The sequence below is a fragment of the Ostrea edulis genome, chromosome 4, assembly GCF_947568905.1.
Source record: "Ostrea edulis chromosome 4, xbOstEdul1.1, whole genome shotgun sequence".
Classification (NCBI taxonomy): domain Eukaryota; kingdom Metazoa; phylum Mollusca; class Bivalvia; order Ostreida; family Ostreidae; genus Ostrea; species Ostrea edulis.
Window position 1 is genome coordinate 39614710 of NC_079167.1, and position 16812 is coordinate 39631521.

General features: G+C 35.3%; 1 protein-coding gene across 10 annotated transcripts in view; it reads right to left on the reverse strand.

Moving 5' to 3' along the window:
- LOC125669606 (katanin-interacting protein-like) overlaps positions 1 to 16812 on the reverse strand; it is a 54591-nt gene that overhangs the window by 23956 nt on the left and 13823 nt on the right. For all 10 annotated transcript variants that reach the window (XM_056162610.1, XM_056162619.1, XM_056162617.1 and 7 more), the window contains 6 exons: positions 15822 to 15994; positions 13317 to 13534; positions 11108 to 11246; positions 8542 to 8757; positions 7526 to 7663; positions 5668 to 6184 (listed from right to left, as the gene is read on the reverse strand). In XM_056162610.1, coding sequence (XP_056018585.1) covers positions 5668 to 6184; positions 7526 to 7663; positions 8542 to 8757; positions 11108 to 11246; positions 13317 to 13534; positions 15822 to 15994 — 1401 coding nt within the window. The remainder of the gene's footprint in view (positions 1 to 5667; positions 6185 to 7525; positions 7664 to 8541; positions 8758 to 11107; positions 11247 to 13316; positions 13535 to 15821; positions 15995 to 16812) is intronic.

Below are 16812 nucleotides of genomic sequence, written 5' to 3' on the forward strand. Positions count from 1 at the left end.
CCTCGTTATCAATGTCAGATGCAAACTTGTCAAGCAGATTATCTATATTTGGGGTCTCATCAGAGCGTGTTGAGCCTGTGTTTAGGGCATAGTTTGAATCAGAACTGGGAGGTTGACCGGGTCTTCTGTTCCGGGGTGTCCGATAATACTGTTGATAATTAGGATTGTGATTAGTAGGAATTGGAGGACCACCATAGCTAGGTTCATACGTGGCAGTAACAGGACCATGTCTGTCATAAATGATTTTAGGCATGCCTTGATACGGATCAGCTTCTTGATCACCATTGTAGAGATCATTTTCTCTTTCCTCATCTATAGAAACTGGGATTTCCTGTCTCGCTATACTTTTGTTGGGTCTAGACCACTGCTTTCTTCTCTTGCCATTTGCACTGCCCCCCACTGAATCACCAACCTCAAAACTGGAAGACCCCTCGTCTGGACTCTCGAAAGACGTAAATGGGACTTCCCTGACCTTTGAACCGTAGGGATTATAGAGTTTTGGTACAGATGTGTGTGTTTCATTAATGGACCATGAACCCCTTTTAGAGGGATTTTCCTCCTCTATTGACCTCTTGTCGATCACCTTTCCCCAAGTTTTCCTCTTCTTAGGAGTTTCTTTAGCTATTTTTGGTAAGGGGAACCCTGATGTATTTTGAGAATTCTCCCTATTGCTGTTCAAACCTGATCGTTGAAATAACTGATCCCTGCTTTTCTCCCTACCATAGTTAGGAGCAAACGGGTTTCCTTGGCTTGGTTTAAATAAATCCTGTCGTCTGTTCAAGGCCCCTCGGTTAGTAATCTGAGGTAGATATATCCGAGGAGATCCATTTGCTTTCACAGACATAATTAAGAAATCAATGTTTCCAAAGAAACATTCTTGCACATTGTCCTCACAGGAAAATCTATACCAAATGTCGAACACTCCGAGGTTGTTTACTTCATCTCGTACACTGAACACAAGAATAAAGCTTGTTTATGATTCATGACAAAGTTCCTACATTGTATTTTTCTGATTGCTCCTGTACCTTTTACACACCAGCTGTTAGAAAAAAATCTATACGAATAATCCCAGGCTATCGTACGGAACTCGCCATATTTCCTAACAACACACTAAACAATGGCAAAATTTCAATGCTTCCACTTAATAACAAGTTTTAAAGCATATTAAAGCTGTCAGGTAACGTATCTAGGTCAAAAATCATAAGATCTTTCATTTTTCTTGACTGATTGTCTCACATGTACAAGAGACATGAAATGTTCATGTACTTATCAACCACACTTTCTCCAGGGCCTGCCATTGGAGAATGAATGACAGCCATACTTTGATATACAAACATGGAGAAACACCCCTTGTCAACAATAAAGCGACATTTGGATTTAAATGTTCTGGAAGTGTTTAGTCTACGTAAAGCATGATATACCTGGGGACCTCATCGATGAAGGAGAACTGTTTTGAGATTAGAACCTACAGAATTAGGGTCACACTGTTTTAATCATGGGAAATTTAAATGCTCAATGTGATCTTAACCACGCAGATCCACCTTTAACACATAAAGTGAAAAATAAATGATCCATTTACAAAGTTTAACACATATTAATTTTTTTTTCATTTCTGTGAATTTGTCCAACCAAATTGTTCAGGGAGTACAGAATATTTCTTTTAGCTATTTTCATATAACATTACTGGGTAATACATGTATTTCATATATCTAAAATAAGATATAATAAAAAAATAAGGATATCAAATTTAAAACCAAATTCAATAATCGTACCCCATCCCCTATTCCCCCTAAAAGGAATTTGTACCTACTCAGAACATTACTTAATCCTGGGAATCCATGATATGTATATAAGTACTTCAAATGAACATAGACCCTGTAAATTCATCTCCGCGTTTGCTTACATATCCACGCAATGCTAATAAGACTTTAGTAGTTTAACTTCAGGAGATCAAATCAGACATTTTTGCTGATGAAAACATATAAAGATACTGGATAAAAACTTTTTGAAATGATTTCCAAACTTTTTTGTATGACTTTTAAGTTTACAAACCATTCTGGAAAAAAAAAGACCAAAGTTTCAACATAAATGACCTTTACACTATATCATATTGCAAGGGAGATCTTTCTACTTTCATCTAAAAGGTTTAAAAGGGAGTCTTATTAGATTCCATCTACTCCCCCCCCCCCCCCCCCCCCCAAAGAACAGCAAAGTTACAAAGCAAGACTTACCACTAAGAAAACCTCTAATTGTTTAAATACTACCTAACTATCTCGAGTCAATAAAATATAAACTTCTAAAATAGCTTCTTAAAGGGTTTTTACCACGATTTTTATTGCTTGTAAATTTATATGAAAATGTGGTGTTTTGAATCGTGCTATTATTATTTTTTCGATATAAAGCGTGCTTTAGTGATTATTTTGTACCGAAAATGCAAAAAGCCAGATATGCATATTCTCATTAGAGATTTTCGTGCCATTAGTATGTGACGTCATATGTATCAATCGCGGTGAAGCGACCAAGCATGAAAACATTAAACAAGTTGTGAACAGCACATACAGCAGGCTATTGATACAAATTCGAGAAATTCAACAGTCACAAGTTCCATTATATTGTGTTGTACAGTATATAGCTGTAATAATCAGCACAAAAAAGAAGAGGTTCTTTACTTTTACCAACGAGGCAAGTCGGAGAAATTTTGTGAGCTTAGAACTAAATTTAGAAATACTTCAAACCAACGGAAAACCATCTTCAATGACAAACTTACATATTGCATTCTAACCCATTTAATTCATGATATCGACATTTCTGTTTACAAATTAATAGGCTCGTTGTCCTTCAGACTGGACATAATCAGAGACTGCCTTCAGTTTGAGAACTCTTATAGCCTATCAGGTATTGAGGCAATCATTGAAGTCGCCGCGGGTCTGGCAACCACAGATATTTCTGTTTAGCATACACTTTTTATATATATGCACCTTTGATTTTATATGCAACGATATATTGCCCCCCCCCCCCCCCTTCTCCAACACTTGAAGTTTTTGAGTATTGACACCATGTACGAAATGACTACATGGTCTAAACACCCACCCACCCCCATTAAAATAGTAAGAAAATGAAAAAGTCGAGAAAATGCCAGTTGTCAGTTAATAATCGTCAAAAATGCTGAAATATTTTTAGAAAATGACGGTGTGTGCCAACGTAGTGAAAAAAATTTTGCAACAATATAATGAATGACAGCCCCCCCCCCCCCTCCCCCCCCCTATATTTTTAAAAAAAGTAATGAGAGGGATGATTATAAGGTAGAGGTTACGACTATTGGCCCCAAGTCTCCCTCCCTCTCTTCCTCCCTCTTAAACACACACTATACGATTTAAGAAGTCGATAGATTTTCATCAGATTGGTAATTTTAAAATCTGGTTGCCCCCCCCCCCCCCCCCCCCCCCCCCCCTTGAAAAATAAAATTATAAATTAAATCGATATCGGTAAATTGACTGTTTCCTTCAACACATTGTAGGTCAATGCATCAATTTAATTAAAAGGAAATCTTCTCTACCTTCTCCAGTGTAACGGTTAGAGAAGAACTGATTTTAATTAGATCATCATTGGCTAATGCATGTTACACTCTACCTATACATTTATTTTTTTAACATTACATTACATTTTTTACAATAATGTATATGTACATTATTTGTATGTATTTTCATGCTGCCCCTTGAATGTGTATGGCGGAATCTTAAATACTAACGGGATGTCATCCATGTCTGAACATTAACTATCCATTCTGTATAATTTATGACTTTCAATACACACATACATAGCTGCTGCAGCACATTGACACGTATCACGTCATGATGTATCACGTGACTGGATAGCTCATTAGTGACGATTTGAGAAGCGGAAGCTTTGAATATATGCAGATAAAATGCATGTTTGTATCAATTATTGGGAGTAATGAAACAATATAACAGCAGAAACGTGCTTTATTAAGGTTACTCCTTCTGATTTTAATTACATTAAAAATTGTGGTAAAAACCCTTTAAATATCAAATTGTAGAAAGATTTCATGCTAATAAAGTATAAGTCATTGAACAGGATCCCATTAACCAGTGCAATCTTTGGGTGAAATTTCTGGAGAGAAAAAAGCTGAAAATGTAAAAAGTTTTAAGGAGGAATACTACATTGTCATAATGGCTGACTTCCATTTGAAACTTGAATGAAAATATTTTCAGCAACACATGTATATTCCTGTTAAATCTTAAATCAGATAGCTCAGTAGGTGAGTGTGTCGACTGCTGATCTGAAGGTCATGCGTTCAAGTCTATCTGGAGTTTTAATCCCCCCCCCCCCCCAAAATGTTTTCTACAAAAATTGCATTTTTTCCCAACTAAATAAAGTAAATTTCAATCTTTTCCATTTTAAAATATCATTGAACATATCCTTCACTTTCATTCCATTTGATTTCTCTGATGCATAATTCCTCCTTAAATTCCAGACAGACACGCAGAATTCCAACTTCACTCAGTGTGGCTCTTTTGGCTCAGGATCAACGAAATATTTCAATCTCTCTGTTAACGCAAACTATTTGCAGAATTGCACTACATTTCTGAGATAAGAAGCACTGTACTTCAGTAATTAAAGCTAGCATAAACTAAACTCAGAAAAGCAATTCAAAAACAACAGATCTATCCACATCACTCTCAGGGGATTAATTTTGTTTGTTATGCATGACTTTTAACTTCCATTTATGTTTACTTCACCAAGTTATGCAAGTTCAGGTTTTGCACTTCATTCACACCACATCTATCCTGACAATGTGCTCACACGTGTATAAAATTCAATTTTACTACTCCATACTGATGCATAATTTGTTCATTATTTAGTTTTTTAGTATCCTAATTAATGGGTCAACGCAATTGTGAAAGCATATAAAAACTTGTAAATTATTTTGTGAAAGAAATGAAACGTGTAAAATGTTAAACAAGCATTCTGAGAGTATTGCATAAAGCAATACATGTCCCATAACGACGCTCCCATTAATTGACAGGTGTAATATTTGAGATAATGTACATTTGATGTTGTTTGACCTTGAACTGTGACCTACAACATTGGTACAAATTCACCATGTTTAGCAGTATCGAATGAGTTTGATGTTTCGCTATTATTACAGTTGACGCATGCCGTTTTTATCAGGGATAAAACAGTCTTAGTCAGAACTCTATATTGTTTAAATTCAATTCATAACCATGTTGCATATATTCTAAGTTTGAGTCTGATAACTATAATTATAAAAACAATCAAGAAAATTCGGTACTCTGTCATCATGAAACATACCGTTTTCCTAGTTTCGATGCAAAACTTTCAAAAAGCAGATGTTAGAGGACTAATGACAAAGAGAAAGTAAATCAAATAATTGATGAGGACTCTTACACAGAGATGTTAGACTTCAAATACAATCAAACCTCGTTATCTTGAACTTGACGGAGCAGAGGAAAAACTTTGAGATGTCTGAAGGTTCGAGGTAATGAAGTTAAAATACATAAAGAAAATTTAGTGGACTTTCAACTCACTTCGACATATCCATGGTATTCAAGATATGGATGTTCAAGATACTGAAGTTCAACTATATTAAATAAAATTTAATTTGTAAGATGACGAGAGTCCTACCTCTGCTGTGAGTTTCTTCTGCCTCAGATCCTGATCTGTCTGACATCACAACAGGTCGCTGAATGTCTTTTTCTGAGTGATTCATTGTCCGAGTCTCACTGCGAACCACTGGGCGATCCTCTGAGGGAGGTTCATTCTGTTTGAGATCTAGTGGAGGGACTCTATAGGACGGAGTAAGGGGTTGAACATTTGGATGGGAAGACCTGGTGAAAGCTTGCTCGAATGGATTTCTCTGTGCATTGTCTGTGGAGGGTGAAGGAGTGGGTGTGTGGTGAGACTTCCTTTGTGAGGAAGTCTTATCGGAGGTGGGGGATCGAGTGTGAATGACTGGAGACAGACTAATAGGACTAGGGCTGTTTCCTGGGTCACGGGGAGAAATTTTGTCACCACTGTCCTTCAAAGTTATCACAAAATCATAGTCAAACACCTGGTTTCCACAACCCTTCTCTATATTGCCATCAAAAACCAGTATACCTCCAACAAATATCCGGGCATGTTTCACACCAATATCCAAATCCTGTAAAAAAGACATTATGATTTAAATTTACAAATAAGTTTAAAAATATACACTGAATATCCACAAAAGTTGCCTATCAATCAAGTTGAAATTATTTCAAAACATGAAAGAAAAATCTGAATGCTACACTATCAGTTATTATAATTCAGCTACTGTATTTTGAGGAATATATTACACACTTTTTTCTGGAATTTTATTTTTTGAGAAAGGGGTGCGTGTAATATACCACAATAGGTTTTTGACCTGTATTTTTTAAGTGATTTCGTTTAATTATAATATTATTTGACCTACAGACATAGCCTTGTATATAAATACACGTACGTTTTCTTCTCATTGTTTACCTGCATGGTGTATTGGGCTCTATTACCGGTATACATTTAAAAGCAAAAATCAATCTCTAGAAAATTACGGCAGGAATATAAAATTGTAGAAAATGTGACACTTATAACCTGTGAATAATTAAATCATTATGAAAGGACCAATTAGGGTTTATTTGACTTGTATAGTCATCATCTCATTGTACACTGCCATTCAAAGATATTAGGGCTTGAGATGTTTATAAAATGCTCTGCCATGTGATGAAAACTAAAATATACAAAGCAAGGTTGGAAAATGAATAGCCACTAAAAAGTTAGTTTACTGCATGGTTTATGCAGAGTTTTTAATGAAATGTCATGGTGAGAACTAGTAATTACTCATCTTATGCAAAATAAGTGCCGTGATATCATGAGACACCCTGTATATACAAGTATTTACATCTCCTACACTGTAGCCATTATTGTATACTCAGAATTAATGCAGGAGATGATATATCAGACCTTTGTACATCACAACTTTGGTAGTGTGTTTATTACGACACAGACTTGTTAAATAGGTCTATTTATTACATGACTAGGCTATATACTGTAGGCCTCGTTAATTAAGTTTGAAAAGTCTGATTATATACCTTTAATGTTACAAGAACTCATGATTTGTTGAAATTAACATTATTTCCGAGAAGGTATTTGCTGAAGATTACTGCGATGTATAGTCTAAATTACTGTTTTATGAAACTTTCTGCTGTGTGGTTTGCAAATTCTTGTGCTTTGTTGAAAATTTACATTAATTCTGTGAAATATTCAGTGAAAATTTACATTATTTCTGTGAAATGTTCAGTGAAAATTTACATTATTTCTGTGAAATGTTCAGTGAAAATTTCTGCAGTGTATCAAGTAAAGAATATCACTTGTTCAAAATTTTTGCTGCATATCATACACAAGGACTGTGTCCCCCCTCCCCCCCCTCCCCCCCCCCCCCCCCCCCCTAGTGAATTAGAGATTTGTTTGTGTACAGAATACTAACCGTGATACTCTTGTTGTGGTTCCAGATTTTAATCTTGGACAACTCTGTGTTAGTCTTCTTCATCTGAAGGCTTAAACAGATTTCTACAGGAACTGACTTTCTAAACTTACAGCACCACATATTCCTATCCTTGTTTGTCTGTAAAAGAATATGTAAGAACAAATAAAATATTGCTTTACTGGCACCAGGTATTTCCTTACAGACACATATAATATTGAATGTCATTATTGAAACATATTTTTGTAAGACTAAATCCTTCCCTAAACTTTAGTGTCTTATCCCATGACACAACATAAATACAAGTAATATGCACAATTTCTTTTTTACTTAATTGCCCTATCAATCTGTGAAGCCCTGAACAACTTGTAATGACTGTACAATTGTTTATGTACACTGTGAAGTGCTGACTGTACAGTTATTCATGTACACTGTGAAGTGCTGACTGTAGTTATTTATGTACACTGTGAAGTGCTGACTGTAGTTATTTATGTACACTGTGAAGTGCTGATTGTACAGTTATTTACGTACACTGTGAAGTGCTGACTGTAGTTATTTATGTACACTGTGAAGTGCTGACTGTAGTTATTTACGTACACTGTGAAGTGCTGACTGTAGTTATTTATGTACACTGTGAAGTGCTGACTGTAGTTATTTCTGTACACTGTGAAGTGCTGACTGTTCAGTTATTTATGTACACTGTGAAGTGCTGAATGTACAGTTATTTCTGTACACTGTGAAGTGCTGAATGCACAGTTATTTCTGTACACTGTGAAGTGCTGACTGTACAGTTATTTCTGTACACTGTGAAGTGCTGAATGCACAGTTATTTCTGTACACTGTGAAGTGCTGACTGTACAGTTATTTCTGTACACTGTGAAGTGCTGACTGTACAGTTATTTCTGTACACTGTGAAGTGCTGAATGTACAGTTATTTATGTACACTGAAGTGCTGAATGTATAGTTGTTTATACTGCTTTCTACACACTCTGGATTTGATATTAACCTTACACATTTACCTTTGTCTTCCCATTAAACAAGACATCAATGGAGCCCTGCTGTTCTCCAGCACCATGAACCGTGACCTCATCTTTACGGACCGGAACGAGTTGTCTGTCCATGTCGTAGAACTGAATCTCTGTCAGTCCAATGAGATTCTTGTGACCCCAGTTAGAGGTCAGCTCTAAGTTTACTTCTATACTTTCCTCATTTGGTGAAAATTTCCCAACTGACCTCTGAGAAAATATACATATATGTAATAAAAATATAATGCAATATTTTTATAGTTTTATAATACCACTACTTGACTTGACTAATGTGTAAATTTTTCTACACTTATTTCTTAATTATAATATAGACATATAAAATCTTCAGACGTTTTACATTATGAAAACAAATTATGTTGTTATGATTATAACAATATAAGGACGTCACAATACAGATAGCTGCAATAATGTTGCCCTATCCAATTTTTTTTTATTCTGACGTTTTCGGGATAGGGCTACAATTCCATAGGATCTCCGTAATGGTGCAAAATAATTTTATGAATAACCGATAATAAACTCTGTGTATTAGTCCCAAATGTTGTTTACATCAAAAGGAGTACCAACTTTGTGCTCGGGCATGTCTAATAAAGGTGTTTTTCATTAAATATAATGTACAGCATGCAAAATTCTTCGTCTGCTCCGCCATGCTTGTTATCGCGAGATCTCGTAGGTGGATCTAATGAAAAACCTTAGCATTGACAATCAGCGCGAAAATGTAGTTACTCGAGCCACTTCGACAAAGAAAGGAAAATCATATTGTTGCAGAAAGAATTTACACTCTGCTGTTCGGTTTTTAACTTGATATTAAATTCAAACCTTTTCGATACCGACGAAATAGCTTTCGCCTCCATACTTGTCGATTGATGTATCTACTACCTTATATGGCATATGCAAATGATTTGACAATCGGAAGTTGAAACTTCAGAACATCAAACATGGCGCACAAATATGAATCGAGAAATTGGAATTTATCGAAATTGTTGAAAACGGTAGAATAGAGCCTCACAAATCTTAAGTTGCAGGTTGTAAATTTATATATTGACTAAGGAAAATAGAATATCATTTTATTTACGTAAAGAAAGTCAGGAAATGTTTAGAATGAGCGCAAATGTTGCGGGAGTGAATCACTCCCGCATTTGCACCATTACGGAGATCCTAAGGAGTTGTAGCCCTCTCCCTAAAAAAAAAAAAAAGAAAAAAAGAAATCAGAGAGGGCTACATTATTGCAGCTACAATACAGAGGGAGTCATTTAGAGCGTATAATTGTGACGTCATACAAAGAATTTTCATTAACCTATTAAGCATAGGTCTAAATGAGCAAATGAAATGTTTTTCTTTTTCTCTCTTTTATACTAAATTGTCTGTGAAAAGTTTGTAAAAAGGAAAAAAGTAAAAATGCTGCTACAACTTCACAACAAATTGGCAATTGGCCTGGAAAAAGAGAGATAACTGATACTCCCCAATCAAGAATGATCAAGTAAAACAAATTCTATTTTTTATTTTAAAATCGCAAAAAATTAATTTCACAAATACATTTACTTCATTTCTGCGAAATTTGCAACCCCCCCCCCCCCCCAAAAAAAAACAGGGGGAAAAAATATGCCTACGGTTGAGCTCTAAGTATTGTAAATTATTAAATTATGTCTAACTATCACTGCCTATAACAATGTCTAACTATCACTGCCTATAACAATGTCTAACTATCACTGCCTATAACAATGTCTAACTATCACTGCCTATAACAATTTAAATTATGTCTAACTATCACTGCCTATAACAATGTCTAACTATCACTGCCTATAACAATGTCTAACTATCACTGCCTATAACAATGTCTAACTATCACTGCCTATAACAATGTCTAACTATCACTGCCTATAACAATGTCTAACTATCACTGCCTATAACAATGTCTAACTATCACTGCCTATAACAATGTCTAACTATCACTGCCTATAACAATGTCTAACTATCACTGCCTATAACAATGTCTAACTATCACTGCCTATAACAATGTCTAACTATCACTGCCTATAACAATGTCTAACTATCACTGCCTATAACAATGTCTAACTATCACTGCCTATAACAATTTCTAACTATCACTGCCTATAACAATGTCTAACTATCACTGCCTATAACAATGTCTAACTATCACTGCCTATAACAATTTAAATTATGTCTAACTATCACTGCCTATAACAATTATTAAATTATGTCTAACTATCACTGCCTATAACAATTTCTAACTATCACTGCCTATAACAATGTCTAACTATCACTGCCTATAACAATGTCTAACTATCACTGCCTATAACAATTTCTGGTGACAAAAAATTCTGCTTACTTTGTTTTAAATTTTAATGTTTCATTCTATACAAACTTTTGCTTAAGGGGAGGGAAAAATTGCTATTTTCATAATGATCAGTGACTGCAATCTTTACATGTATTTTTGCTATTTTCATTGAAATTTATATCTTTCAGTGTCAAATGGTTGTGAGTAAGAAACACACAAAAAGTACGAGAAACAGTGACCAACCTTTGTACTCCTGTTGACCATGTTGTTGATCGGTTTTGTGGCCTTTACTGGTTTAGAGGATGGAGAAGAGCTTGGCTTTTCCTCATTATCTGCTGACGAATCAATCCTACTGAGAACCTTCATTAACTTCTTCTGCTGTCTGCCAAAACGAATAATCTAATTAACGAGGACCTTCATTAACTTCTTCTGCTGTCTGCCAAAACGAATAATCTAATTAATGAGGACCTTCATTAACTTCTTCTGCTGTCTGCCAAAACGAATAATCTAATTAATGAGGACCTTCATTAACTTCTTCTGCTGTCTGCCAAAACGAATAATCTAATTAATGAGGACCTTCATTAACTTCTTCTGCTGTCTGCCAAAACGAATAATCTAATTAATGAGGACCTTCATTAACTTCTTCTGCTGTCTGCCAAAACGAATAATCTAATTAATGAGGACCTTCATTAACTTCTTCTGCTGTCTGCCAAAACGAATAACCTAATTAATGCTCACTGAAGACAGAACATAGTGAGGTAAAAGGACTAAACTTTGTTCTCAGATTTGGATTTCACTATAGATTTTCTTTAAAAAAGATTGAGATAAATAAAAAGAAATTGAGAAGAGATTTTGAGCTCATCTCAGTTTTAGAATTATGTCTTCAAGATGAAAAGTGTCTTGAACAACCTGTTTATCATCAAAAGTGCTTGTAAAGTATCAGACTTTTGATATGCATTTAATTAATAAGACATCAAAAAGTTGAATTCCTGGTTCTCGGGCCACCACCTGCACTTTAAAGTGCCACAAAGACATTTTCATGAAGAAATACTTTGGATGTGGTTTTATATTTTTTCTTGTATCTAATGCACAGGCTCCAAACAACACTTGTTCAATAATGCAAAGGAATATTACATTTTAATGCATGCTTACCAATAAGTTAATGTTAATTAATTTAATTTTACTTGTAACACGCAATTTAATTGGCAAAGCATACTGATAAAATTTTGTTTATATTGTATAAATGTAACTTGGTATGGGGACACCCCCTTGACAACCAAAACGGCACTACTTTTTCCTTTTCTAATTTTACATTGCACCATGGAACACCATTACGTTGATGGACCTTTGAACTACAGAGTATGAAATTGAAAATCAACAGAATTTAACGTGCACAATAAAATACTGTAATGTCCGACACCCCCCTCCGTAGTCTTTGTTTACAAGAAAAATTACATAAAATATCAATGGTAAAAATTCAAAAACAAATCTGACATATACAACGATGTCATATGTGAAATACAAAACAGCATATCAAGTATTTGCAAAATTGCTGTTTCATTATATTTTTACTTGGGGGGGGGGGGGGGATTGCTAATGAAGAATAAAATGCGTCAGGAATGTCTACAATGTAACAGATGATGTCATGTCTCATTGATTAACATGTGGATCGCTGTCTGTGAATTGCTTACATAATTCAATATGTCGGATTTAATTGGCGACAATGCTGCATGCTATGGTAAGTCATATTGTAGTTTAAATCTTTTAATAAATAAAAAATCTCATTTTCTGGTGCATGATGCGAAGTATACAAGTAGCTTATGAAGTCTTGCCTATGAAACAAGCGCCCTTGTTAGGAACGACTTCAAAGTGCATCTTGCACTGCAAAGTAAACAGCTTCGCGGTTTATAAGCATAAACTACCCCAAACCAATTTATATCGTATAAAATAAAACAAAACTTTAATTCATTCCTTAAATAAACATAGGATTTAAATCAGCCTGCATTAACATGCGTTTGAAAAATAAAATTTCAAAAATAGTGTTTCACTTTGTTTCCTGCTTGTTGCTTGATAATGACATCATTATTGATGGCAAATACATGCATCAAATGACCTTCACAAAAGAAATAGAGAAGGTCAACCCAAACATCAAAGTCCTACATTTAGCTCCTACGGTAAACTGCTACAGAGTGTTAAGGATAGGATGACTGAAAGACAGACAGATTGACAAATAACAGACAAAGCCAGTGATAGAAAATGGGGGCAACCACATCATTTTGTCCCCAAAATAAAAACATTTCCTCCTGTCAAATCTATTTCTGAAAAATAAATTTTGGCCCAAAAACCACAATATCAACTTTTCATAAGACCTTACAAACATTGTTCACCACTTAAAATGTTCTTACAACAAACACAGCAAGACCCCACTGAGGAGACTTATGGTCGTTCTTACTTTGGTTGCATGAGGAGAACTTTTTTCATGACCTCTGAGATTCTGTCGTCTGCTAGAAAGCTGCCCTGGACCCCTGCACTGCTTCCCACGTCTGTCGACTGATTGGTTTCTTTCGTGGATGGCCTCGGGGATTGTCTGATGAAGCGTGGAGAGGGTTCTGCAGTGGAAGAGGGGCGTGGGGAGGACGGAATGTGACCAGCACTGGCAGGGCGGAGTCTCTGTGGAATAAAAACACACACTATAAGTACACTGTACAAGTGAAATTCATTGTTACACTTAGCCTGTCCGAGTATTGAGTTTAGTGAATTTGGTAAAGAAGTAGGTACAGTTTCTAAAGTCATTTGGCCCAAAATATCGATGATTTCACTCAAACCCTGACATTCAAATAAGGAATGGATTAGCAAACCCAAAATCCGCTCAGTTTGATCAGCAAAATGGTTTGTGTCATATGACGAGAGCTAGAAGTTGGCATAAAATTGCAGAAATGCCATTTTCCATGAAAATATCCACAATTTCAGGTGGTTTTTCTTTCAGAAAAAATACAGCGCATGCGTCGAGCAAATTCATATTTAAGTATGATTTTCATCTTAAAATAATACACAATATATATCATTTTCATTTTGCTCGACAAATGCGCACATCTTTTCCTGAGCAATAATATGTATGACATTTGACAGTTTTCAGGCTTATTTTGAAAAAAAGGCGGGAAATGTCTTATTCATGATGTCATAATGCTATCCAATTAGGAATATCATTCTGATTTTGTTCACATATTATACCTGGCATATATTTTACTTTCTTAAAACACTGATTAAGGTTAATTCCAGACATTTTATAGAGAGAAAAATTTTGGGTCTTTTTATGTATACAATCGTACCTTGTTCTTTACAACCACCTTGAATAAACTATGTGTACTAATATATACACACTCTGTGATAAACAAAATATCTGCACAAAAACAAGCATTCTAAAGGTATTGCTAAAGTAATCCATATCTCCTACTGGCTACCAAATGATAGAGAACAAATTAAACAAATGGTCAAAATCCTTGTAACTGTGGTAAAATTGAACATGATCTGAACTTGTTCATAAGGAAGCTATTTAGCAAGTTTCACATCATTACCATAAAACATAATGAAATGAGCAAATTCCATTTGGGCTATTTCAGAAATAAATACATGGGGGGGTCGGGAGGCACCTTTTGTATATACCAAGCACCCATAAAAAAAAATAAAAAATTACCCCATGACCCATCAAATTAATAAACTCATTTTACAATGACCCATCTAATAAAAAAAAAACTAACCAGACCCACCACAAAAATATTTTTAAAAATGAAAACGGTACAAATCTTGCGAGGTTTTCGGGACAAATATTCTAGTCAATGACGCGGTAATGCCTGTGCGACATTGTATCACAGTAGTTCTGAAGAAACGATGTCACATCAACAATCAAAGGCATCTATGGCGGGAATGTTGGAAAGATTGGGAGTCCAAACGATGCTATTATCATGAAATGGGTATGGATATGTTTTTCCACGAATCGTTCGTCTTCTAATGGAGCCCGCGCCCGGAGGCCTCTATATCACCATCACACCTACTGATAAATATAACGCATCGGTACCCTCGTATAAATCAACTAAGGTTTGCCTATTTTTATTGGAAAACGGAATACCTATTGGTTTCAAAATATTCCCAAAATCGATGCACTGTAAACTGTAATAATCTACAGAATAGAGTTCGCCACCATCACGTCCAAAGGGACCCTACTAAACGCGCCTCTAATTTGAAGAGTGCCGTAATGGAAAGTTATGCATTGCAAAGAGCAACAACTCGAATAGTTCTATGTTACCTCCGATTTCCGATTTCGAAAGCAGCATTTCGAAAGCACGTTTTCAATTTTCCCTCCGACGTTTTGTAACCAACACGACAAGAGCGACAATAAAAATATTCTGAAAACTCAACACCCACGTGGCACAAAATAAACCAATAGAAACTACCCACTACCCATAATAAATATTTTTTTAACAGTCCAACCACGGACAATTAAAATATGAAAAAATACGACCACCCACACAAAAAAATATCGTTTGTCGCCCGACCCCCCCATTTGATCATTTCTGGAACAGCCCTTAATTTGATTTGTGATTTCAAAAAAAGGTAAATACTTTTTGAATTGCAGCTTAAAGAGATATTACACAAACAATCATTTGTTACCTATGTAATCTGAAGACCTTGAACTTTTGACCTAAATAAAACATCTTTTGTGATAGACACTGGATGAATAGTTTTATCATCCAGAAACCATTTCTTTCCATATGTAAGTTGGTGACTTTGACAATAGGAGTCATTCCTTTTTTACAAAGAGATTCTTCATTTTAAGTTTCAGAGCTAGAGCTCTGATAGGCATTTGAAAATATCTGTAAACCATTGGTAGCAGTTTCTTGGAATACATGTTTTCTGTTCATTGTTGGTACATACATGTATTCTTTTATCCATTGTTTACCTGTTTAGGGGTTGGTGGCAGTTTTCTGGGTGTCTCTTTCTTGAGTTTTGAGGCCTGTTCATTCTCGGCCCTCATGGCTTCTAACACAGCTGATGCCTCTTCATCTGTGTCGATTCTCGTCTTTGCGTTGACGCGACTTGCTGACAATGGACGGACGGAGGGCTTCTTCTGGTCTAAAATGAGTTGTCAAAATGACAGTATGATTTCTTGATTCAAAATTCAGTGGCACACGATGTAAAATGGTAAAGAACTTATAACTGGTAAAATTTTCTTTATCCAATAAATATTGATAGTTAAAAAAAACATTACTTCAGGATTAAACATTTTGAAATCAAATAAAACTTGCAACATGATGTACATGTACTTTCTGCAAATGCATATTTTCATTTTAAAATTTTGTATCATGCACATGTACTAATCTATCAGGATTCATATTTCAGCAGTCAGAACAGAATTATAAACCTGCTTACATATACTGACATCTATAGCAATCAATCAGACTTGCACCAAATAATTTATGACCTATGATTGTACTAAATTTTGAATATACTGATTATAGAATACATAGCGGTGCTCCCCATAATGCAATAATCCGTGTTATGGACACAGCAAAATTATTAGGTATGGGAGAAAGTTAAAACATGGATATGATTATATACATGGACTCCATCAAAAATATAAAGCTCACCTCTGGCTTTGATAACTGTATTACTTAAAATCATTCATGCAGACCACTATGCATGGGTGAACCATGGTAATAGGAGAGAAAGCTAATCTGCCAGGTGCTTGTTTGCTTGACTAGACTCCTAGCTGTTGAATAGCAGTTTATCCCCATTTAAATAACAGTTTGTGTCACTTGATGTTGCCAATGACTTCTAAGTAGCAATGTAGGGGTAGAATATTGGTATTTTTCACTATTAGTATCTTTCAGCATCAAAAATAGGAGCGATGCGACACGCTCTGTATTTCTTCATTGACTATTGTGTTTATA